The sequence below is a fragment of the Carcharhinus amblyrhynchos genome, chromosome 30 (assembly GCF_965287045.1).
Source record: "Carcharhinus amblyrhynchos chromosome 30, sCarAmb.v2.hapA, whole genome shotgun sequence".
In the NCBI taxonomy this organism is placed as follows: Eukaryota; Metazoa; Chordata; class Chondrichthyes; order Carcharhiniformes; family Carcharhinidae; genus Carcharhinus; species Carcharhinus amblyrhynchos.
In genome coordinates this window covers 14,081,250-14,107,208 of record NC_137353.1, presented here as the reverse complement: position 1 = coordinate 14,107,208, position 25,959 = coordinate 14,081,250, and the positions used below count along the sequence as shown (strand labels likewise).

The window sequence follows — 25,959 nt, the reverse complement described above, 5'->3', positions numbered from 1 at the left end:
ACCTCTTCTGTAAACTCCCCAGCTGTCAAACAAATGTAATCTCCTGCCCAAAGAGGGAGAAGATAACTGACCTCTCTCCACTGCGAATGCCTTTGAGCAAACTACTAAATAGCAAGCTGCATTTTTGTTTAAACTTCACGAATACCTCCCCAACATCATCAGCTCCCCAAATCAATACGAGCTGTAGCATTTATTGCTGTGCTGGTTGATATTTTGTTTTGCCTCTTTGTATAAATTTCTTCTGCCTCTAAGGTGAGGTCGATTTCCCAAATCAGCATTAAATTAATTTTAAATGCTTGATGTTTATGTACAGGCGCTGCCACCATTGCTACGTGTTTTTGATTTTTGCTTCCCAGATGTTGCTTATAATCACAATTTAGGGGCATCTTACCTTTGATGGGGTGAACCAATAAAATCGCGAGATAGGCAAAAAGGTCAGACTCGCACCTGATTTCTCACCTATCGCAATCTTACTGGGTCCGGATATCCAGCGAGATCAGAGCGCGAGGCTGATTATAATATTTAAACCGATTTAAATATTATTAGGGAGCTAGGACATAATCATCTCGGCTAACTTGCCTTAGTGGCCTCACCAATGAAGGTCCTCACCAGCAAGGAACACTTATGGTCCCCATCAATGAGGACCTGTTGTGATGGCCTCGCCAGAAGGACCGGAAGCTATTGCGACCCCCCCCCAGTAGGTCAGGCACTGGGGACAGTGCCCCTTTGGCAGTGCCAGCCTGGCACCCTGGTAGTGTCTGTCTGGCACACTGGCACTGCCCATTTGACACACTGGCACTGCCAGCCTGGCACATTAGCAGTGTCCACTTGGCACCGGGCAATGCCAAGGGGTGGGACATGAGGGGATGGGGCCTAAGGTGACAGGGCGGGGGTGAGGCCTGGATGTGGCCAGGGCGTAAGGGGAGGTGGGGGGAGCTATGCACTCTGCAACCAGGATTGTGATTGGTGGGGGGTGGGGGGTGGGTGGCGTGCGCGGGGAGGTGCTGCGCACTATACAGCTGGTGATGATCGGGGGCCAGCAATTGACCGGGATGGGCTAGGGTGGGGAAGGCAGTCGATTGGGCTGGAGGATAGATAGGAGGGCCAATTGGCCATGGGGGGGCCGTGATTGCGGGTGTGGGGAGGAGGCCGATCAGCAGCGCTGGCCAGCAATCGCAGGGAGGAAGCTGTGCAGGCCAGCGATCATGAAGGGGGAGGTGGGTGGTATACAGGGGGGCAGGTGAGTGACAGATCTCTCTGTGCCATTGCACAAAGCAGAGATCTGGGCATGCACAATTGTGCCCTGTGCTGTCAGTGGCTGCTTTCCAGTGAACATAGGCCCTGCCTCCCTCCCACTTCCTGGAAGGAAACAGATTTAGTTTTTTTTGTGGAGTGGCATAAGCTTGGACTTGTGGCATCGCCATAAAAACAGATCTGAAACTCCCATTTTCATGCTTATTCAGGACTTGGAATGTTTTTGGTAAGTCGCTCCCTGTAAGTTTTGCAAGAGAAGAGCTCTTTGTGTTTAATACTAGCTGTGCTGCCATGTACAAATGAAGGACTGGTTTGAACTGGTTCTGTTACATATCATTTGCCTCTTTTGTACAGTTATGAAATGTGTTCCCCGTGAAACACTTGCACATAGCAAATAGTTCCTTGATAATCTGTTATTAGCTTGTTACAGATATTTATGGATCATACAATGATGTGTAATAGTGTGTAATGTCAGAGACAAGCAGCAACGATGGGCGGGATTTTCTGACCCTTCCCGCAAGTGGAATCTTCCGGTCCTGCCAAAGTCCACCCCCTTTGGGGGTGCTTCAGCCACAGGACTGGCTAGCCATGCAAACTGCCATTGAGTTTGACAGATCAAAGATTCTGTCAGTGACAAATGATAAGCTGCCTCCAGTGCAGGGAAATCCACCATGTGGTGGTGAGGGGGGTGGTTTGGAAAACTCTGCCCAATGTGACTGAGTGTTGATCTATTAGGACACACAAGTCTCTCAGTCAATGGCAGAAGGAAATTGGGCAAAACTCTCTTTGTGAGGAAGTTCAACTCTCCCAACCACCTTAAGAGAATACTAACTTTATTAAATAAAAGAACCTTAGGATAACCTTTTTTTCACTCGTATCTAATATGTCAAAGCATTGCCACCACTTAAATGTGGTAATGTTGTGACCGAAGTGATTTATTTCTGTTCTGGCTTCAACCTCAACCCAATTGGAAGCAGTCTTACATCTGGATTAGGGTCCTTAAATACATGAACACAGGCTCATCAACCACAAGGAGACACACACACTATACTGTCCAACAACATCTAAGGGCTGCGGCTACTCCCTAATTCCTTCATGCTTTATTGACTGGATTTATATATGTGGGGGGAAGGCAGGATCAGGATATTGAATTCGATGATCAGCCATGATATGAAATGAATGGTAGAGCAGGCCCAAAGGGCCGAATGGCCTACTGCTGCTTCTATTTTCTATGTTTCGAAGATGAATAAACAGGTCTGTTTCTGCTGTCACCCATCACCTTGGGCAGTGTGTTTCTCAATGAAGTGAATCAATTTCACTTCCCAAAACTTATCATTGTCAATGCGATGGGACCTAGTGATCACAACATCAACAAAATGTAGCTGCAAATTTAGTACCTCTGACGCATTGGGATCGCCTGCCAAGCCACAAAGAAATGAATGACTTGCATTTAGAAAGCAATGTTCATGTCCCAAAGCACTTTACATGTTGTGTATTCTTCTAGGAAAATAAGTGGAGAGTCCAGCACTTTATTCTGCAAACTTACTTTACCCCCTAGACAGGGAGGAATGTTTGTTTATCAAATGGTAGAGCAAATGGTTATTTCAGAAATGAGGAAGAGTCTAGTGTGACGGTTTAGTCTCGATGGCAATAAAAGTTCTGTTGTTTTCAAAGTAAAAGCACTCTACCTCTGGGCAGCACAGTGGTTAGCACTGCTACCTCAGAGTGCCAGGGACCCAGGTTCAATTCCCGGCTTGGGTCACTGTCTGTGTGGAGTTTGCACATTCTCCCCGTGTCTATGTGGGTTTCCTCCCACAGTCCAAAAGATGTGCTGGTTAGCTGCATTGGCCATGATAAATTCTCCCTTGGTGTACCTGAACAGGTGCAGGAGTGTGGCGACTAAGGGATTTTCACAGTGACTTCATAGCAGTGTTGATGTAAGCCTACTTGTGACAATAATAAATAAATTTTACAGTCGATAAATTGTAGTCACTGCTGTAGGAAATACAGCAGCCAATTTACACTCAGTAAACTTGTGACACCAGTGAGATATACTGTCCCGCTGGTGGCTGTTGAGGGCTAAAGGTTGGTGCATGACACCAAGGAAAAAGCTTTGAATTTGTATGATAACATCTTTTGCATCCAATTGCGAGGCCAAACCAAGAGCCTTGATTTGACATCTCATCTAAAAGACGGCACCTCCAACAATGTAGCACTCACTCAGCACTGCACTGACATGTCAGCCTGGATTAGGAGTGCAGCAAAGGTTTACCAGGCTGATTCCTGGGATGGCAGGTCTGTCATATAAGGAGAGACTAAGTCAGTTAAGATTATATTCATTGGAGTTGAGAAGAGCAAGAGGGGATCTCATAGAAACTTATAAAACTCTAACAGGGTTAGACAAGTAGATTCTGAAAGAATGTTCCCGATGGTGGAGGGAATGCAGAACTAAAAGAAGAGCGTGAACAACTTAGAATGTCGCCTCAAAAACATTAACATCCAGAGGGATCTGGGTGTGCAGGTCCACAGTTCCCTAAAAGTGGCACGTTGATCAAGAAGGCATATGGCATGTTTGCCTTCACCAGTGGGACATGGGGTACAAGAAATAGGAAATCACGTTGCAGATAAATAAAAATTTGGTTGGGCCACATTTGGAGTGTTGTGTGCAGTTCTGGTCACCACACTACCAGAAGGCTTGGAAGCTTTGGAGAGAATGCAAGGAAGGCTCACCGGGATTTTGCCTGATCTTGAGGGTGTTGGATATGTGGAGAGGTTCAATAAAACTGGGATTGTTTTCACTGGAAAGACAGAGGCTGAAGGAAGACCTGATGGAGGTCTGCAAAATTATGAGAGGCATAGGCAAGGTGGATAATCAGAGGCTTTTTCCCCAGGGTGGAAGTGTCAATTACAAGGGGGCATAGGTTCAAGATGAGAGGGGGAAAGTTTAAGGGAAATGTGCGGGGGAGAGGTTTTCATGCAGAGAGTGGTCGGTACCTGGAACGCACTGCCAAAGGAGGTGGCGGAAGCAGGCACATTAGCAACATTTAAGAGGCATCTGGATGAGTACATGAATAGGGAGGAAGTAGAAGGATATGGACTGACTAAGGGCAGAAGGTTTTGTTTTTAGTTTAGATAGGGCATCATGATAGGCATGGGCATGGAGGGCTGGAGGGCCTGTTCCTGTGCTGTACTTTCTTTGTTCTTTGTACTTACAAACAAGGGAAGAACAACAGGCTAAAAGTTTAAAGGACAAATTCAGCAAAGCAGCACTGTTAGCAAGCAGGAAGGCAGCCTCACAAAATTTGTCCTTCAATTCACTAACTACTTTCATGAGAGACAGATGATGGATTGGCATACTGTCAGACAGCTGATAAACTCCCAAGTCTTGGGTAGTTTTTTCTAATTCATTAATGGGACATTAATCACTGGCTGGCCAGCATTTATTGCCCATCCCTAGCTGCTCTTGTTCAGAGGGCAGTTGAGAGTCACATTGCTGTGGCTCTGGAGTCACATGTTGGCCAAACCAGGTAAGGATGGCAGATTTCCTTCCCTAAAGGACATTAGTGAACCAGATGGGTTTTTCTGACAATCAACAATGGTCATCAGTAGATTCTTAATTCCAGATATTTTTTATTGAATTCAGATGTCACCATCTGCCGTGGCGGGATTCAAACTCGGGCCCGCAGAACATTAGCTGATATTCTGGATTAATAGTCTAGCGATAATACCACTTGGTTATTGCCTCCTCTTAATCACTTTGAGGAATGGGAAAAGCCTATTTGGCCAGACCTGTCTGTCACAAGCTCTGAATTTTAAGGGCATTGCTCTTTTGTTAATTCTCAGCTGCTGGAGGAGATCCGAAGCTCTAAACCCAGGGATGCTGATTGAATAGTTAGAGGGAAACTATTTCCACAGGATGGGAGTTCAGGACTTGTGGGCACAGCCTGAAAACTAAAACCAGGCCTGTCAGGAATTAAGTTATGTGCGATGTGGAACTCTTCAGAGCTGATGCTAGATCAATTTTAATTTTAAATCTGAGACTGATAGATTTTTGTAAACCAAAGATATTAAAGAAAGTGGGGAAAAGATGGGTGGACAGATTTAAATCACAGACCCAGTCGTGAAATGTGGAATGGACGTTCTCCCCATTCTGCATGGGTTTCCTCCAGGTGCTTCGGTTTCCTCCCACATTGCAAGGATGTGTGGGTTAGGTGACTGGCCATGCAAAATTGTCCCTTAGTGTCAGGGAGACTAGCAGGGTAAATATGTGGAGTTATGAGATAGGTGGGATTGTTGTCGGCACAGGCTCGAAGGGCTGAATGGCCTTCTCCTGCACCGTTGGGATTCTATTATCTTAATTCTGTGCTCTATTCTATGATCTTCTAAGGGGCTAAATGGCTTACTCCTGTTCCCATATTGTCAGCTGGGGTAAAAAGCTGACTCAATTTTAAGCAAGTACCATAATGTCCACTTCTTCAAAGAACAAATCACTTCACAGAAGAGTTGCCAATTCTAGTTGGATGTACTCATGGTGATTTCATCACATGACCTGCTTCTATCCCACTTTTCCCTCCCCCACGACTAACATTGGTCACCTGATACATCCAGTCTCATGATGCATCACGTACCAAAGCCAACTGGACAGCAATCACACTCATCTGTTGTAACACAGATGCAGCAGATCATCTGTGATTCTTGACTCTCAATCAAAGAGCCTTTTGTTCTTTCCATTTCCAAGAAATCTAATAACAGCTCCAAAGAAAATGAAACAGAAAGATTTTCCTTATCTGCTGCCATGATGTATTTTCCTCCCTGGATTTTCACAGCAGAGAACTGGATATTAATCTTTAGTTCCTGGAGATTCCTAGGCAGTCCTGGAGGGTTGGAAGTTGAATTCACAGAGATGCAACTCATGGTAGCTAACAAGTGATGTGTGGGAGCCAGTGGGTTAATTTATGAATGCATCTCACTCGTAAGCTGGCCTCTAACGTGCCTCCCTTCTCCCCACAGTATCCACTGCAGTCTGGACATGCTGCAGGCAGCAACACTGCAGTGTTTACCAATAATTGGTGGGTGGAGTCCCATCTGATGCTGTCCTCGCAGTCAAAGAGGGAAATGAGGCTGAGCAGGAATTATTCATTGTTCTTGTCTGGATTTTGACCCTCAAAGAAGGTTTTAAAAAACATGCTGTGATTGACAACTTGCTTTCAAAACAGAAGCTGTTGTGTTTTTATCAGGATGTTTGATTTTTCCTCCTGTTTTCTTCCCCCTCCTCTCTCAAAGATTCCTTGCTGAGCTTCACCTCTGGAAAGCAGGCTCATCCACCCCCTACTCTAAGTGACCCCAGTTGGTTCCTGAACCCAGAACCCAGACACTGAGGTATAAGCTTTCCACTCAGCTGGTGGTAGTGTTGTCAACTCCTCCAGGATTGTCGTATAGTCTCCAGGAATTAACGTCACCAACAACTTGATACAAGCCTGGCCACTCATATTACATCCAAGAAATAAAGGGGTGAGAGTTAAAAATAGGATTGAAAAATAAGATGAAGAAAATGTTCTTCTGAAATAATAAGTTGAGATATTTACCCTCTGGGTATATGGACTGAATGAGATCAGTATTAAAGCTGAAAATCAAACCATAAAAATGTTTCTATTAAGGAACTAATTTGAAACATTTCTTAAATCCAATTGATTTAATTCAACAATTCACTCAATTACCTCTTTTTAATTAACTTTAATCCCACAAATATGAACCACAACTACTTACATTCACCCAAAAATATTCCACTCAGAAATATTATCTGACAAAAAATATTTCTTCTCAAATGAATTTATTTTCATTGGCTTTACTTTATTTGGCTTGAGTCTAGTTTGTTTAGATTTATGATTTCCACTGGATGATTTCTGGCAATCATCCTCCCCATCCTCAGTGCCACTCTCAAAATCCTCAGGGTCAAAATCTATATTCACACCTATTTCCTCAGCGTTTGATATTTCATCAACAGTGTCAAAGACAATATCTGTAGGATCACTCTCTACATTTTCAGTATTGCTCTCTGCATTTTCAATGTTTGTTGAAACATTAAATATTTTGTGATGGGCCACGTTTGAAGTTCTTCCTTCTTGAGAGGAAAATAAAGAGATTTTTTGGTGCTCCTACTCAACTGTTACAGCTTCATGGAATGTTTGATTTCATTGTTATTCCCATAAAAGAACATTCAATGGATCAGATGATTCACTCAGGGGCAGCAATCTTTCAATCCCACATTCTTGCAAGTGATGTTCACATGTATCTGATCTACTGGTAATATCAGAATCTGGGACTGACTCATAATTATGATGAGGATCGTAGTGAAAGCTTCCTGAAAGGGTCTTGGTCTCTTTTGTAGCTCTGGTTGTCCTTGCATCCTGTCACTCTCTGTCCCTGTCAGCTTCTTTCCTGCTGTCATCGGGTTTTTGAATGCACTTATGTTGCATTAAGTTGATCTTTCTCTGCACTCTAGCTATGACTGTAGCACTACATTCTGCACTGTCTCATTTCCTTCTCTATGAACAGTATGCTTTGTCTGTAAAGCACACAAGAAACAATACTTTTCACTGTATACTGTTACATGTGACAATAATGAAGCAAATCAAAATCAACTCCTCGCCTCTTTATCTTTCCTTTCTCTAAGTGCTGCCTATTGCTCCCTGTTAGCCTTTTCTCTTCTAGCCACTTCCTCTTCCCTGGCTCTTTGTGCTGCCTGCCCCTTCCCCTTGTCAAATAATAAAGTGTATTGTCAACTTGTCTGAAACAAATAAAATATTAGAGAAAACAATGAAATAGAACAAAAGTCAGGAATTTATGATGTAAATTCATCGCATTCTTTCTCGGAATGTATAGTGAATGTTGATTAAAGTGTGGCAAGTCTGAGTTACACTGTCAGCAGGGAACATTGTAGGCAGGGCCACAAGATCCCTGCTCGGACTTAAGCCCTCCTGGTGGCAGTGATTAGATGTCAACTCCCCTATGACATGCCCCTTGGTCCAAGGTGACATGCTCCTTGGTCCAAGGTATCATGCCACCAAGTTTGCTTGAGGTTGGCCCAAGGACTTTGGAGGAGTTTGCCAACAAACAAATGAACTTAACATTTACATAGAGGGAAAAACCTGAATTGAGAGGAACATTTAGAATGTCAGTTAATGACCAAGGGGCAAGTTGAGTGGTCAGTGGTTTCATGGGAATAGGATTAAGGAAGCTGGAAGTGGGTCTCATGAATAAGATGAGTTCAGAGAGAGCATAAGTGAAGATAGGAAAGAAGCAAGAGAATGATGTTATTAACAGTTAATCTCCCAGACTCTTCTGCAAACAATCTGTGAGAAGGTCATGGGACGTTAAAATAAATTATGTGTTTTCTTTTGATTTAATTTGAATGCTTTATTGAGTACAATGCTTTATTGTATTGAGTACAAGAGTTGCAGCTTTATAAAACTTTGGTTAGGCTGCACTTAGAGTATTGCATTCACTTAGAGGAAGGACGTGGAGGCTTTAGAGAGGGTGCAGAAGAGGTTTACCAGGATGCTGCCTTGATTAGAGGAAATGAGCTATCTGGAGAGGCTGGACAAATTAGAGTTGTTTTTACTGGAATGGCAGAGGCTGAGGGGAAACCTGATAGAAATCTATAAAATTATGAGAGGCATGATAGAGATGACAGTCAGAATCTTTTTCCTAGAGTTGAAATGTTTAATACAAGGGGGCACGCACTTAAGGTGAGAGGGGAAAAGTTCGAAGGAGATGTGAGGAGCAAGTTCTTTACAGAGTGGCGGTGGTGTATGGAATACACTGCCAGATTGGTGATGCAGGCAGATACGATAGATGGTTTTAGATCAGCACATGAATATGTAAGAAATAGAGGGATATGGACCAAGGGCAGACAGAAGGGATTAGTTTAATTTGGAGTCATGTTTGGCACAACACTGTGGGCTGAAGGGCCTGTTCCTGTGCTGTATTGATCCATGTTCTAACCAATGTGACAGCTTCATGGTCAGTGCTAGCTTTTTCAATTCCAGATTAATTCAATTAACTGAATTCAAATTCAGACTTAATTGGCAGGGTTTAATTCACATCTGAGCTTCTAGCTGACCGACACAGTAACATAACAACCTGGACACCATACCCCACCTCCCCGCAAAGGCAATCCAGTGTTTTGACAGAGGATCATTTGGACTCGAAACATCAGCTCATTTTTCTCCTTACAGATGCTGCCAGGCCTGCTGAGATTTTCCAGCATTTTCTCTTATAGTTTCAAATTCCAGCATCCGCAGTAATTTGCTTTTATCCAGCTTTTATGTTACTCACTAACAAAGTAGAGGCTTTGATTTCTCCAGGGGTGGTTCTACTGAACCACTGTGATTTGGTTTTTGATGTGCTGACCCAAGCTTGTTCTTGTTCTTTTCCAGACAACCAGTTCAGGATGTCCATCTTGGAGCGCCTGGAACAAATGGAAAGGCGGATGTCGGAGATGGGATCTCACCAGCACCACCAGCAGACTGGAGGGGGTAACGGAGGAGGGGGTGGCAACAGCCAGGCGCAGGTACGGCACACCGTGAGATCTTTGGGATCCAAAGGCAACGGACTCATGTTTGGGTGATCGCCTGTCATGGCTGTCTAAATATTTGATTTGCACACACAATGAGCATGAAATGAGTGGAGGTGACTAAGAGAGTACATGTCAGATAGTACACGTAATAGGAAAGGGGATACGATTTGAGACTTACAGAAAAATGAAATAACTTCTATTTATATAGTGCCTTTCACAACTTTAGCTATCTCAGAGTGAGATCATGGAATCCCTACAGTACAAAAAGAGGCCATTCAGCCCATTGAATCTGCACCAACCGCAATCCCACCCACGCCCTATTCCTGTAACCCTCATTTACCCTGCTTATCCCCCGATACTAGAGTCAATTTATCATGGCCAATCAACCTAACTCGTACATCTTTAGACTATGGGAGGGAACCGTAGCACCTGGAGGAAACCCACACAAACATGGGGAGAAAGTGCAAACTCCACACAGTCAGTGAATTTAACCTGGGTCCCTAGCGCTGTCAGGCAGCAGTGCTAACCACTGTGCCACCGTGCTGTCCCTAAATTGGCTGTTGGCTTTATAGCCAATTAAGTACTTTTGAAACAGAGTTGCAGTGTAGTAAATGTGGAAACCAATTTGTGCACAGCAAGCTCCCTCACCTAGCAGTGCAATAATGAACAGGTAATCTGTTTTTAGCTGTAAGTTGAGGATAAATGATGGTCATGATACATTGAGAGCACCTCTACTGTTCTTCTTGATAGCTTCATGGGATCTTTTACATTCGGGGACTGGGCGTCCTTTTAATGTTTCATTTAAACAATGGCCTGACTTTTCCAGCCATTCCTGCTGATGGGATCTTCCAGTCCCACCAACAATGTTGTATGATTGCTATAGTTGTTATTGTCCCTCTGAGCTGAACATAGTGTTACATGACAGGACTGATCTCAGTGTGTGTTCTTCACCCCAATGTGCAGTGTGCATCCAGGGTGGCCAGCTGCTCCTTCGAGAACCGCGTGGTGCTGGTGTGTGAGAAGATGATGAGCCGTGCCTGCTGGGTCAAATCGAAACACCTCATCCACTCCAAGACCTTCCGAGGAATGACCCTCCTGCATCTGGCAGCTGCCCAGGGCTACGCCACACTAATCCAGACACTCATCAAATGGCGGTAAGCAACAAGCAGGCTCCAAGGATGAGGTGAGGGGTACATGTGCTTCCACAGTCAACAAGGGTAACAGTGATTAAAACCAAATGGATGAGGTGTGGTCTGTTGCTGTATCATTACTGTTTTGTTTTCATTGATCATAGAATCCCTACTGTGCAGAAGAAGGCCATTCAGCCCATTGGGCCGGCACCAACTACAATCCCACCCAGGTCCCATCCCTGTAAGCCCACATATTTATCCTATTAATTGCCCTTACACTAAGGCCAACTTAGGTGCACAACTTTGGGCTGTGGGAGGAAACTGGAGCACCCAGAGGAAACCCCGCACAGACATGCGGAGAATGTGCAAACTCCACAGTGACCCGAGGTTAGAATTGAACCAGGTCCTTAGTGCTGTGAAGCAGCAATGCTAACCACTGTAACAGCGTGCCACTTCATTTTATTTTGTTGTTTTCTTGGACAGCTACTCCGATTGGGAGTTTGGCTTGAAGATATAATAGGGAGTAATTTTCTGGACAGGAACGTTGTTGGAATACAGTTGCAGGAGTTGCAGATTTGCCTGGTTATATCCCCAGCATCCCGGCTGTGCAACTGAGGTCAAGAACTTTGTCCAGTGGGATTGAACTTGCAGAGCGGGGTAAACACGTGGGGTTACGGGGATAGGGCCTAGGTGGGACTGTTGTCAGTGCAGGCGCAATGGGCCGAATGGCTTCCTTCGGGATTCTATGATTGTTACTGTACTCAGGTGTCTGTGTACAACGAAGGTAGAAATAATTACATTGGGAAGATTGATTAGAACAAGTTCTGGCATATTAATTTCTATATTTATTTAATTCTGAGGAAAGGAAACCAAGGGTTTTCAGTGCAATGTGAAGTGGGATGTTTCTTCACTCGATGGTTGATCTACTAAGGCTGTGTAAAGCCAAGCTGGCAAGCTAATGATATACCAAAAGTTACACCAGGTTTGAAAATCCCTGATGCTTGTGAGTGAAAAGCTGACTAATGAGGTGAGGAGTTCCATCCTTTTGAGCTCATGGGAAAAAATGAAGAGGGCCGATTTAAGGACAGTGAGAATGGCGGGAAGAGGAAGAGGGTGTGTGTGGGAAATAAAGCAAAGCTCAGAGAAACAATAATCACATTGAAGTGAGAGTCAAAGGGAGAATGTGACAGTGAGAGAGAGATGGGAGATTAGGGGTAAGAAAGTAGGGTAGCCCATCTGATAACAGATTTATCTCACGTCCCTCACTGCCATTCACCTGATAAAGGACCAACACTCCAAAAGCTCATGATACCAGATAAACTTGTTGGACTTTAACCTGGTGTTGTGAGACTTCTTACTGTGTCCCTCACTGCGTAAGAGGTCCTGGAAGAATATTTTAGAGTGAATCCTTCACAAACCCTCACCGATAAATTGCCAGTATGCTGGCTCGCGAAGGAAAGTGCTCCATTAACAACTTATGTCTGTTCTTTTACAGTGCAAAACATGCAGATAGTATTGATCTGGAACTGGAGGTGGATCCATTGAATGTTGATCATTTTTCCTGCACACCCCTGGTAAGTAAAATGTCCCCTCTGTTTAAAAAGTATGTCATGATGTAGAGATGCTGGCATTCGACTGGAGTGGGCACAGCAAGAAGTCTCACCACACCAGGTTAAAGTCCAATAGGTTTGTTTGGAATCACGAGCTTTCAGAGCACTGCTCCTTCATCAGGACTCAGCTGATGGAGGTGCAGCGCTCCGAAAGCTCGTGATTCCAAATAAACCTATTGGATTTCAATCAAGTTGTGAGACTTCATACTGGAAAGTATATGGGAGAGTGTTTTATAGGTTCTCTGTGGCTGATCAATCTGTACAGAACAGGCTGTGATGATTGACATCTTGAAAAGTTATTTAAAAAAGATTACAATTGAATTCATACTGTTGCTGACCAACACTGGGTTTCCGGCCCAGCAACAATCAAACTTAAAATTCTCATCCCTGTGTTCAAATCCCTCCATGTTCTCTCCCCTCCCTTTTTCTGTAACCTCTTGCATGAACATAAGAACATAAGAAATAGGAGCAGGAGTAGGCCATCTAGCCCTTCGAGCCTGCCCCGCCATTCAATAAGATCATGGCTGATCTGTCGTGGCTCAGTTCCACTTTCCCGCCCTCTCCCCATAACCCTTAATCCCCTCTCTTATCAAAAACCATCAACCCGCGTCTTAAAAATATTTATCGAGGCAGCCTCCACCACTTCAACGGGCAGAGAATTCCAGAGATTCACCACCCTTTGAGTGAAGAAGTTCCTCCTCAACTCCATTCTAAACCGCCCCCCCTTTATCTTGAGGCTGTGCCCCCTAGTCCTACTGTCCTTTCTGAGCAGGAAGAGTCTCTCCACCTCTATCCTATCCATCCCATTCATCATCTTATATGTCTCAATGAGATCTCCCCTCATTCTTCTAAACTCTAACGAGTACAAGCCTAGTTTATTCAGCCTCTCCTCATAGCTCAACCCCCTCAACTCCAGTATCAGCCTAGTAAACCTCCTCTGCACTCCCTCCAAGGCCAAAATATCCTTGTGTAAGCGCAGTGACCAAAACTGCACACAGTACTCCAGCTGCGGCCTCACCAATGCCCTATACAGCTGCAGCAAGACCTCCCTACTTTTATATTCAATCCCCCTCGCTATGAAGGCCAGCATCCCATTCGCCTTCCTGACCACCTGCTGCACCTGCAAGCTGGGTTTTTGCGACTCATGCACAAGGACCCCGAGGTCCCTCTGCACTGTCGCCTGCTGCAGTTTTTCGCCACGTAAGTAATAGTCCTTCCTACCATTATTCCTACCAAAGTAGACCACCTCACTCTTGCCAACACTTGCCAACATTAAATTCCTGACAGCCTTTGAGATCTCACGACTTCTCCAGGTCTGGTCTCTTCCTTGTACTTGATTTCTTTCACACTCACCATTGGCAACCATGTCTTCACTCGTCTTCGTCCCAAAGCCCGCAATTCCCTCCCCAAACCTTTGCCTCTCCATCTCCTTCTTTATGACTCTCCTTCAAATCTTTTTGACCAAGCATCTGTCCTAATATCTCCTTGTATGATTTCGTGTCAAATCTTATCCAACTGCATCTTATGAAGCAGCTTGAGATGGTTTTACCATGTTAACAGCCACCTATAAATGGAAATTGTCATTGTTCTCTTGATGTCGGAGCTCCAGCTCCTAGAACAGCAGGCAGGATTTTTGTTGCTGCTTGGTGTGAAGTTATCAAGTGAAGCTAGAAATGGTCTTCACAGTTGCTGACTTTGGGGCGAATTGCCAGATCCATGTGTATAGTTCACTGTGATTAAGGAGATGGAAGTTACAATAAAAGTCATATACTGGATGCCCAAGATCAATGGACCACTCTAAGGTCTGTCCCTTGCCAGCTTCCATTTCCTTGGCAAATGGAATGGGAATATTTGTCCCGTTATTTAAAAGCAGCTAATGGCCGGAACTTGACCATCTTGCCCACCCAGAATCGAGGTGATTGAGGCTTGCGGAACAGCATTCTCCCTTGGCCTCGGGCAGGATTTTACACGCCCCGCATGGGCAAGGCACTAAAATTCCAGATAATGTCTCCACATTGTGTTGGGTTAGTGATCATTAAAAAAAGGAGAAATTAGCATTTATATCATGTTTTTGTCCTTTGGCAAGGATCGCATCAACTTGCCAACACTGGAGAAAGTGCAGTTGCAACTGAGAGCCAATGCTAATTTTTTACTTGTCCACTCTGTTGGGAAGGATGTGAAATAATAAAATAATTGTCCCTCTACTTTTCACCAGATGTGGGCTTGTGCATTGGGGCACACTGAAGCAGCTGTTGTTCTATATAAGTGGGACCACCGAGCTCTCTCCATCCCTGATTCACTGGGTCGTTTGCCCCTGACAATTGCCCGCTCAAGAGGGCACGTGAAGTTGGCAGAGTATCTGGAAGAACTACAGAGAGAAGATGAGTCACAGCTCCCTGGTCTTCCTCAAACGCCTGGAATGGTTTGCTCTCCCATTGCAAAGTCAGGGAGTGATGGCTGGATTGGACAATGGAACAGCAGCAGTAACAGCAGTCAGGAGCCCCAGAAGAACATCAGCACATCTCCTCCCACAGGTGCACTTTATTCATTTCGACAGTGTATTTAGCAATCACTACTTTGTGTATTCATGGACCTCTGTCTTTTTTTTATTCCGGTGAATTTTATATGAGCTAAAGTCTGGATGTCGTGCCAGGGAATGGAACAATTCTATTTTGAGAACCCTGTGTTAGCAGCAAAACTCCCCAGGTGTAATGAACCCAGATCAGACACAAAGCAAATCTCCATTCATCATATCCCATGAAACACATCCAGCAAAGGTAAAGCATGCATTAGATAAGTTTCCTCTCCACTGCCCATCAAATACACTAGGCTGATTATAGCACAGGTAAGAATCAGAATAAAGTTCCCTCTATTCTGCCTTAGCAGTGGGCCTCCATGAGTGCTTTCTGCCTCTCAATATATTGTTTTTATTCCCAACATTAACCATCCTGTGATCTTTCTGAGTAATATGATATACAGATTTTTCTGTTGTGCCATGTACATTAGGATCAACTTGAAAATTTCTTCGCTTCGAATCTTTACAACTGCCCCAGAAAGCAGAGGTCTGTTTCCCAAGGCTGAGCCAGGTTGAAACCTTTTGTGGTGACAAAATGAACTCTTCTGTTTTCTCTGCAGTTCCTGGGTTATCACCCTCCTGCTTCTGAGGGAGCAGTTGGTCTGTCGCTCTCTTTCTGCCTGCCCCGTGACAAGTTTCTACACCTCCGCTGTTTTCTTTGGATCTACACCAGATCTCTATGTGACCCACCCCCAGAGCATGGAGAATGTTCCCCAATCTGCCCAACTCGGTCAAATGGCATACAGATGAGGACAATGGGCAGCACGGTGGCAGAGTGGTTAGCATGCTGCTTCACAGCGCCAGAGACCCAGGTTCTATTCGAACCTTGGGTGACTGCCTGTATAGATTTTACACATTCTCCCCATGTCTGTGTGGTTTCCTCTGGTTTCCTTTCACAGTCTAAAGATGTGCACATTTGCTGGATTGACCATGCTAAATTGCCTCTAGTGGTCCAAGATGTGTAGTTTAGATGAATTAGCCATGGTAAAGGTGTGGGGTTACAAGGATAGAACAGGGTAGAGGGCTTGGATAAGATACTCAGTCAGAGAGTTGGTGCAGACTCAATGGGATGAATGGCCTCCTTCTGCATGTAAAGACTCTAAGATACCAGAGTCAGTCCTTGTTCTGTGGCTAACCGAATCTCAATTTGGGAAAGCACTTGTATGAACATCAGTGGACACCCTCCAGCGAATATCTTATTCCTGCTTAGTAGGCTGATGAGGTACATGATAGAAGGTCACCTGGATGAAGGCATGGAAGGCAGTCAGAGTCTTTAATCTGCATTCTAGCAACTAATCCCAATCTGATGAAGCACTCTAATGGTGGGATTTGACCTCTGGGTTGCTAGGATTTGGTTAACACACATTTATTAGAGGCACGTGTGAGGCAGCCACCATTGAAAGCCACACATGGAGCTGCTTTGGGTTCAGATCAGCCAGAATGTCTTTAATGTCAGAATGGGCTTGAGGAACTGAATGACCCCCTCCACTTCTTGTGGACCTATGGGTCCAATTGTCAAGAGTTCAGTGTCAGTTATAATTAACATCCTCTCCCTTTGTGGTCTGCTTTTCCCTCAATTCATAATTCTGCATTCTGTACAGAATGTAGCCATAGCAACAGGAATGCTCTTAAACTATTTCTCCTGAAATACACTTCATGAAAGGATGGTGGAAGCAGATTCAATCCTAGCTTCTAAAAAAAGAGTTGAATAAATACATAAAGGGAAAACATTGCTGGCAGATGAAGAAGGAGAAGGCAGCTAGAACTAGTTGGCTAGCTCTTTCAAAGTAAAGTTTATTTATTACTGCCACAAGTAGGTTTACATTAATACTGCAATGAAGTTACTGTGAAAACCCCCTCTTTGCCACACTCTGATACCTGTTTGGGTACACTGAGGGAAAATTTAGCATGGCCAAAGCACCTAACCAGCTTGTTTTTCAGACTGTGGGAGGAAACCAGAGTACCTGGAGGAAACCCACACAGAGACGGGGAGAACGTGCAGGCCCCACACAGATAGTGACCCAAGCCTGGAATCAAATCTGGGTCCCTGGCGCTGTGAGGTAGCAGTGCTAACCACTGGCCACTGTACCGCCCCATGATGGACTGAGTGGCTTTTGTCTGTGCTGTATGATTCTATAATTCTATGTGACACGTTTCTGAGATGTCTCTGGAGGATATGTTATGAGGTAAATAAACACAGGGCCTTCTTTATTGTATTAGATCTCAGACGGCCGAGATCGGAATCCCTGCAGTGCCATGGGAATGACAGCCAGAGGGATCTCCCAGCTTCTAAGAAACACAAACTAAACACAGAACACTTCCACTCCAGGCAAGACAAATCATCTCCCCCGCCACTAAACCTGGAGCAGAAGAACACCGCCAAACTGAGCTCCAGCCCCAAGCAACCGCCCCCCGATGCAATTGATTCCAAAATGGAGAGGAAGAGTCCCAGGGAATCTTCCCAACATACCTCAGAATTCCCTTTGCCCCTCGCCTCCGGATGCAGAAATGTCGGGAACCAGACGAGTCCAAAGTGGAGCCAGAAGGAGATTTATGTCAGTGTGGCAGCACAGACTACGACGGGGCAGCCTGTGGTGATAAGGAAGGTCTCAGGTCTCAGCGCTGGGTCCATTGCTCACAGGATACAACAGAAGCAGGACATCAGTGTTCTGATGTTATCAGAGAGGGACATGGTGGATGCAGAATTACTTTCGTACAAGGAGAAAGAGGAGTGTCTCCAACATATGGATGACTTGCAGGTATGAGACGCAGAATGAGTAACCTTCAGCTGCGCACAGGATCATCCCATTTATTCTTTCATTATATTTGCCCACGTCTTCTCCCAAGAAAAGATGACTCTTGCTGTGTTTACCAGGACCCCATATCCAAGCCAAGTGGGCTGGAACCAGGAGAGGCCCCCGTTTCAAGCACTGGTCTGAACCAGGCTGCCTGATTGCAGCTGGGCCAACAATTGTTGGATTACTGGCTTCAGTGGCTGAGCCCAAGAAGGGAAGTAAGGGCAGCCAGCCCTCCTGCCCCTAACTCCCGCCCAGCAACACACACTGGAAAGTGTGCGTGCGTGTGGATGACAGGATCAGATTTGGTGGATAATCCTGTTGTTAGGTTTAAATGAAGAATGGCCATTCAATTGAAGGAGTCATATCACAGCATGAATCAGCACCCTCAGGAGAAAATGAAATGAGAGTTTTTTTTCATTCATGGGACGCAGGCATTGTTGGCTGCCCAGTATTTATCCATCCTAGTTGCCCATGAGAGGGTGGTGGTGAACTGAGTGACTTGCTAGGCCATTTCAGAGGGCAATTGAAAATCAACCACATTTTAAAAAATTAATTTGTGGGACATGGATATCGCTGGCTGGCCAGCATTTATGGCTCATCCCTAGTTGCCTGAGGGTAGTTGAGAGTCAACCACATTGCTGTGGTTCTGGAGTCACATGTAAGCCAGACCAGGTAAGGATGGCAGATTTCCTTCCCTAAAGGACATTAGTGAACCAGATGGATTTTTCTGACAATCGACCAATGGTTTCATGGTCAGCCATAGATTCTTAATTCCAGTTTTTTTTTGTACTGAATTCAAATTCCATCATTTGCCATGGCGGGATTCGAACCTGGGTCCCAGAACATTAGCTGAGTTTCTGGGTTAATAATCTAGCAATAATACCACTATGCCATTGCCTCGCCAAGGTTACATGCTATAAAGGTTACGTGCTATTCTGTGGTGTTTATATAGCTGCATCTGCTTGTGGCCTATTTCTCTATTGTGGATATTAGGTCACGTGATGCAGATATCATAAAATGTAACATTGATCAGCAGTATTTTTGAAAGACAGATTTCCAGAACATTCTGAAAGATTCTTCAACAATTGAGTTGCTGATGCCAATGCCCTTTGCTCATCTTAACTTCCAAAGCCCAACATTAAAACTTTAATACTATGGTGTTAGGAAGACAAAGGAAAATATAATTAAATTGCTTTTGCTTCCTCAGGCTAATATGATGTCCTTGGCTGAGCAGATCATTGAAGCCACACCAGACAGGATCAAACGGGAAAATTTCATCCCTATGGAATTTTCGTTATCTGAGCGAGGGGACATCCCCAGTGTGAACACCACCTTGACCTGGTTGGCCAGTTACCTGGCAGATGTGGACCATTTACCCAGCTTATCTCAGCTTCGGTCAGTAGCTTGGGAAACCTTCCGTTATTATGAATGAACCTAGACGAAAGTCCACAAGAAGTCAGTAAATATTCAAAGGAGGGGAGGAAACAGGAATGACTCAAGAGGCAATAATTAGGTGATTGGTCAAGCTCAGGCTTTTGACTGTAGGAGGCAGAGGAGACACAGAGAAGTGAGCTCCACAGATTTAAGACCCAGGGACAAAATAAGATTTGAGGTGGAGATAAAATGATGATGAGGATTGATTTCCACACAACTTCTAGGGTAGAACTAAGAGCATGTGGAGCACTGGACTTGGAAGTTAGATGGAACAAGGGAGGAAGGTTGAGAGCTTGGAATGTGTCTCCAGTCAGTTCCTAGCTGCAGGGTCGTTCTTTGTTAACTATATTTCACCCAGTTCACAAGAGTCAAGTTGAATCAACTGCATTGTTAGGGAGTTAACAATCAGAAGCTGAATGTCCAATCGACACTCCCCACTCATTTATGGTTTGGCACACTGCTGACGTGACTTGCCTCAATTGCTTGGAGAAAATACTCAAGAAAAAATAGATGTGTGTCTGTATCGTATCTTTCACACTATGAGGACATCCTAACATGCTTCACAATCAGTTAAGATTTTTTGAAATATAGTCACTGTTGTAATATGGGGCAACACAGTGCTCCCTGTAGGAACAATGTTCAGGTCACCGGTTATCTTTGGTGTTGCTGGCTTATGGAAGGGGAAATCAGAGTTTTGACCCAGATCTCTAACTACCCCATCAGTTAAAGGAAGGAGCCAGCTCAGCTAATCATTTGGTATCAGTACGCGTACTTAATTTACAAATCTATTAAAGGTGTCCTGCTTTTAACAATTTTCTTCCTCTCCATCATCAACATTGTCTACTTCCACCATCGTGACGTTGCCTGTTTCTGTCTTTTCCTCAACCCGTCTGCAGCTTCATCCGTGGTTTTACGACTTCCTTGCATGACTATTCCAATGTTTTCCTGGCCAGCCTCCCATCTTCCAACTTCCGTAAACCTTAGCAGGCAGCTTGGTGGGACAGTGGTTAGCACTGCTGCCTCATAACACCAGGGACCTGGGTTCAATTCCCAACTTGGATCACTGTCTGTATGGATCTGCTTGTTCTCCCCGTATCTGCATGGCTTTCCTCCAAATGCTGCGGTTTCCTCCCACAGTCCAGATATGCGCTGGTTAGATGCACTGTCCGTGCTAAATTCTCTCAGTGTACTGGAACAGACGCTGGAGTGTGGCGACAAGGGAATTTCCACAGTAACATCGTTGCAGTGTTAATGTAAGCCTACTTGTGCCACTAATAAATAAACTTTAAAACTTTAAAACTTTCCCAAATTCTGATGCCAATATCTGAGTTTGGGCCAAGTCCCATTGAGCAATCACCTCTGTGTCCACTGGCCTACACTGGCTCCCAATTCAGCAACACCTTGAGTTAAAAGTTGTGTTCAAATCCCTCTGTACTCTTGGCCTTCCTTGTTTTTGTAATCACTTCCAACCCCACAATTCACAAAAATCTCTGCACCACTCCAATTCCGGCCTCCCTGATTTCCTTCACCCATCAATGCATTCGAACTGTCAAGTTGGAGGGGGGGGGGGCGTGTTTGGCTCTGAAATTCCCTCCCTGAACATCTCCACCTCTTGCTCCTATTTTAAGATGCTCCTTTCAAACTTTCCGATTTGACCAGACTTTCGTGTGACCAAAAATCTCCTTACGTAGCTTGGTAGCAAATTGTGTCTGATTACACCCCTATGAAGGGATGTTTCACTGTCTTAAGGGTCTAGATAAATGCAGGTTGTTGTTGAACCGGCTCCTTGCTCAAAGTGCTGTTATCAATTTAGATGAAAACCAGTTGCCAGGTGATAGATACCTTGTTCAAAACATTGTGTGATTTCAAGAAGAGATTAGATACCGCTGTTGGGGCTAAAGGGATCAAGGGAGATGGGGGAAAGGGGGAACCAGGATATTGAATTTGATGATCGGCCATGATCATAATGAATAGCAGAGCAGGCTCGAAGGGTCAAACGGCCTACTCCTGCGTCTAGTTTCTATGTTTGTGAGCTCACAATATGACTGATCATCTTTACCTAAACTCCTCCTTCCCCACTTTCCTTTTATATTCTAGGTCTTTGTACAGTGAGCCCCTGACTCCTCCCTCCAATGCAAGCCAAAGCCCCGCCTTGTCACCAAGCAGCGAGGTTAATTTTGAGAAACCCACTCTCCCGTCAGCAGCCGATTGGTCCGAGTTCCTGAGCGCGTCGACCAGTGAAAAGATGGAGAATGAATTTGCCCAGCTGACCTTGTCAGACCACGAGCAGAGAGAGCTGTACGAGGCTGCCAAGCTGGTGCAAACTGCCTTCCGGAAATACAAGGTTAGAGGCGCTGTCCTCACATAGGATCAGCATGTGAGTTGCAGCGTACAAACATGTCCTGTGTCCGTGTGTCAGCTTGTTTTCAGCTGTGGTTCGAGGGTAGCACCCTTGCCTTTGAGCCAGCTGGTCATGGGTTCAAGTCCCACTGCAGGTACTTGAGCACTTGGTCCAGGCCAACACTCCCAGTGCCTGTACTGAGGGGTGCTGCACTGTTGGAGGTGCTGTCTTCTAGCTGTCGTGTTAAAATCAGCCCTGTCTTCCTTCTCTTTTGGACGTTAAAAAAATCACATCATTCCATTTTTCAAAAGAACTAGGTTGTTCTCTCTGGTGTCCTGACCCAATATTGACCTCTCAAACAAACATCTCTCCAGATTATCTAGCAATTATCTCATTGCAGTTTGTGGGACCCTTCTGAGATTAAATTGGCCATTGTGTTTCTTTTATTTCAATAATATTCTCTGGGTTTTAAGAGTTCAATTGCTCTGTGGAACATTCCTGCAGCGTCACCATCTCTGGGGCTGAGATGTGTAACATCAGCCATCTGTGCTGTTTAAGATCAATGCCTAGTCACCTGCATTGATAAGTGCGTTTGTGTTGTCATTGGCCATGATACAGGAATTGGCAGTTGAGACACAAAAGTAGCCAATTCCTGTACCATGGCCAATGACAACATACACGCACTTACAGGTGGGTATACTGGAGGGTATCTCATGTCTGTGGAACCCCTTTCAGTAAAAGGTGGGGGCGCGGGTAGAAAGATTGCCAAAATATAAATAACAGGTATTGATATAGAAAAATGGCACAACAGTCAGTACAACGTGGAGATGCTGGCGTTGGACTAGGGTAACCACAGTAAGAGGTCTCACAACACCAGGTTAAAGTCCAGCAAGTTTATTTGGTAGCACAAGCCATTAGCTTTGGAAGCGCTGAGGGACAGCACTATGAAAGCTAGTGGCTTGTGCTACCAAATAAACCTATTGGACTTTAACCTGATGTTGTGAGACTTCTTACAACAGTCAGTAACCACAGGATTAAAGTGATTGGCAAAACGTGACAAGTGGAAACAAAACCTTTTTACAAGATGGTGTGATCTGGGCGAGATGGGCTTTAGTGAGATGCTGTTTTGGAGAGTCAGTGAGGACTCGATGGGCCAAACGGCCTGTTTCTGCACTGTAGGGATTCTATGTGAAATGGTGGTTGAAACAGATTCAGTGGTGACTTCCAAAAGAGAATTAGATTCATTTGTGAAGAGAAACATATTACAGGGCTATGGGAAAAGAGCAGGAGAGTGGGATTAATTGAGTAGCTCGACCAAAGTGCTGGCACAGGCCTGATGGGCTGAATGCCCTCCCTCTTTGCTGTATCAGTCTATGATTCTGAAAGGAAGTGTGGAGAGTCGCAGTTGGTAACATCATGTTTTCCTTTTTTTAGGGACGTCCTTTCAGGGAACAACAGGAAATGGCTGTTGCTGTCATTCAGCGCTGCTATAGAAAATATAAACAGGTAAAAATGAAAAGTGACACTTTGCATGTTGTGGAGGGGGCACCCACAAAGCAGCATGGACAACCAAGCCATATGTGCTCTGTTAGCTGTACTGGGGCTTAGTGTTACTGAGTTAGTGGGAGAGGAAATACCAGTCAGGGTTCCCCATCCACCATCCCCCACCTCCCTCGGGTAGGATCTAACTTGGCCCCGGTGCCCTCACAGGGGGAATAGCTTGTCAACAATCGCTGTCTATCTTCGCCACATGGCCACTCAGATAGTGTTGATGGTGGGGCACAGCAGTGTCCGTAAAATACAACATTAGCAAGTAACACCTTCAGGGGAGGCGATGGCCTAGTGGAATTATTAATTCAGAAACTCAGCCAATGTTCTGGAGATCTGGGTTCGAATCCTGCCACGATGCAATCTGAATTCAATATAAAAAGAATCTGGAATTAAGAATCTGCTGATAACTGTGAAATCATTGCTGATTGTCAGAAAAAAATCCCATCTATTCACTTTCCTTTAGGGAAGGAAATCTGCCGTCCTTACCCGGTCTGGCCTATATGTGACTCCAGAGCCACAGCAATGTGATTGATTCACAACTGCCCTCCAAGAGCAACTAGAGATGGCAATAAATGCTGGCCAGCCAGTGATGCCCATGTCCCATGAATGAATAATAAAAGGAGTGTTGGGGGTAATGGGAAGACACTTTAAGAACATGAGAAATAGGAGCAGGAGTAGGCCATCTAGCCCTTCGAGCCTGCCCCGCCATTCAGTAAGATCATGGCTGATCTGTTGTGGCTCAGTTCCACTTTCCCGCCCTCTCCCCATAACCCTTAATCCCCTCTCTTATCAAGAACCCATCAACCCGCTTCTTAAAAATATTTAGTGAGGCAGCCTCCACCACTTCAACGGGCAGAGAATTCCAGAGATTCACCACCCTTTGAGTGAAGAAGTTCCTCCTCAACTCCGTTCTAAACCGCCTCCCCTTTATCTTGAGGCTGTGCCCCCTAGTCCTACTGTCTTTTTTGAGCGGGAAGAGTCTCTCCACCTCTATCCTATCCATCCCATTCATCATCTTATACGTCTCAATGAGATCTCCCCTCATTCTTCTAAACTCTAACGAGTACAAGCCTAGTTTATTCAGCCTCCCCTCATAGCTCAATCCCCTCAACTCCGGTATCAGCCTAGTAAACCTCCTCTGCACTCCCTCCAGGGCCAAAATATCCTTGCGCAGGTGCGGCGCCCAAAACTGCACACAGTACTCCAGCTGCGGCCTCACCAATGCCCTATACAGCTGCAGCAAGACCTCCCTACTTTTATATTCAATCCCCCTCGCGAGTGAAACCTACCAAAACAAATCAGATGGACACATGTCAACTGTTGCGCTGGGAGTTTCCACAGTTGCTGATTGTGCTAACATTGGTAGATCTGATACTTGGCTTTGGGACATTAACTCTTTGTTTAAAACTAAGGTACTGTTTGGAAATTGGCTGGACTTCAATTTACAGCATTTTTTTCCCAATATCATGGCACAGTGGTTAGTACTGCTGCCTCACAGTGCCAGGGATCCAGGATCAATTCCGGCCTCAGGTCACTGTCTGTGCGGAGTATACATATTCTCTCTGTGTCTGCGTGGGTTTCCTCCAGGTGCTTCATTTTCCTCCCACGGTCCGAAGATGTGCAGGTTAGGTGGATTGGCCAAGATAAATTGCACATTACTCTCAGGGGGATTAGGAGGGTAAATACATGGGGTTACAGGGTTGGGACGTGGGTGAGATTGTTGTCGGTGCAAGCTCGATGGGCCAAATGGCCTCCTCTGCAATGTAGGGATTCTATTCTATGAAAACACTGAAAGAAGACTTAAGCAGTAACAGTGGCTGGCTGATCTTAAATTTGGGATGACATATCCTATAGAGTGAGGAAAGAGTGACAAGTTTGTTTAGCAGATAGTGAAACGTGTCTCACATTCAGAGTTTGTGTACAGTTTTGGGAACAAAAGAGGAACATTCAGAAGAAAAATCAGCCTAAACACATTGCTAAAAGTGAAAATCAATCCATTTGCAATACAGGCTATGGGCCAAGTGCTGGTGAATGGGATTAGGTGAGAGGTTAGATGTTTAATCCACACCGGTGCAGACTCGATGGGCTAATGGGCCTCCTCTGCACTGCATGATTCTATGATTCTAAAGGGAGGTGGTTGGCTTGAAGTGATTTTAATTTTTATTTGTGAGGGGCTAAAAGATGTGACATTGATGCTCCTTTATTGACGCACTGTTATACATCACATAAAGAGTCTCCGACTTGCTAACCCATCTGGCCTCAGTAATTACTTGCACCACAGCAGGAGTTTACTGTCACACTTCACTGAACATGTCACATCGCATCTCTTTGGGAGAGATGAGAGCTCTACCTACTCTGTAATGAGTTTGTCAAGAAATCCAGCTCCAAAATAGCAGCAACTCTAGAATGAAACTAAATAGTTCTCTCTGTTCCCAGCACAGTCAGAAAATCTCTGTGCTCCTGTACACAGGACCTGCACCACATCTTCTATTGGAAGTAATGAAAGAGTCTCCTTTTTTATGTCTCTCCGCCCAAGCTAAATGTTCTGCCCATTGTTCCATGTGCCCTGCAGTAGTTCGCCTGTTGTTCAGAGATTATCCCAGGGCAGCATGATGACACTGCTGCCTCACAGTGCCAGTGCAGATTCAATTCCAGCCTGGGGTCATTGTCTGTGTGGAGTTTGCACAT

The 25,959-nt window shown here is 44.9% G+C and overlaps 1 protein-coding gene across 5 annotated transcripts in view; it reads left to right on the top strand.

The window, feature by feature from the left end:
- Positions 1-25,959, top strand: part of LOC145359990 (calmodulin-binding transcription activator 1-like) — a 1,101,467-nt gene that overhangs the window by 1,025,901 nt on the left and 49,607 nt on the right. For all 5 annotated transcript variants that reach the window (XM_080214885.1, XM_080214883.1, XM_080214884.1 and 2 more), the window contains exons 11-18: positions 9,693-9,826; positions 10,796-10,986; positions 12,458-12,536; positions 14,788-15,106; positions 17,368-17,906; positions 19,153-19,340; positions 21,477-21,723; positions 23,155-23,226. In XM_080214885.1, the coding sequence (XP_080071011.1) occupies positions 9,693-9,826; positions 10,796-10,986; positions 12,458-12,536; positions 14,788-15,106; positions 17,368-17,906; positions 19,153-19,340; positions 21,477-21,723; positions 23,155-23,226 (1,769 nt within the window). The remainder of the gene's footprint in view (positions 1-9,692; positions 9,827-10,795; positions 10,987-12,457; positions 12,537-14,787; positions 15,107-17,367; positions 17,907-19,152; positions 19,341-21,476; positions 21,724-23,154; positions 23,227-25,959) is intronic.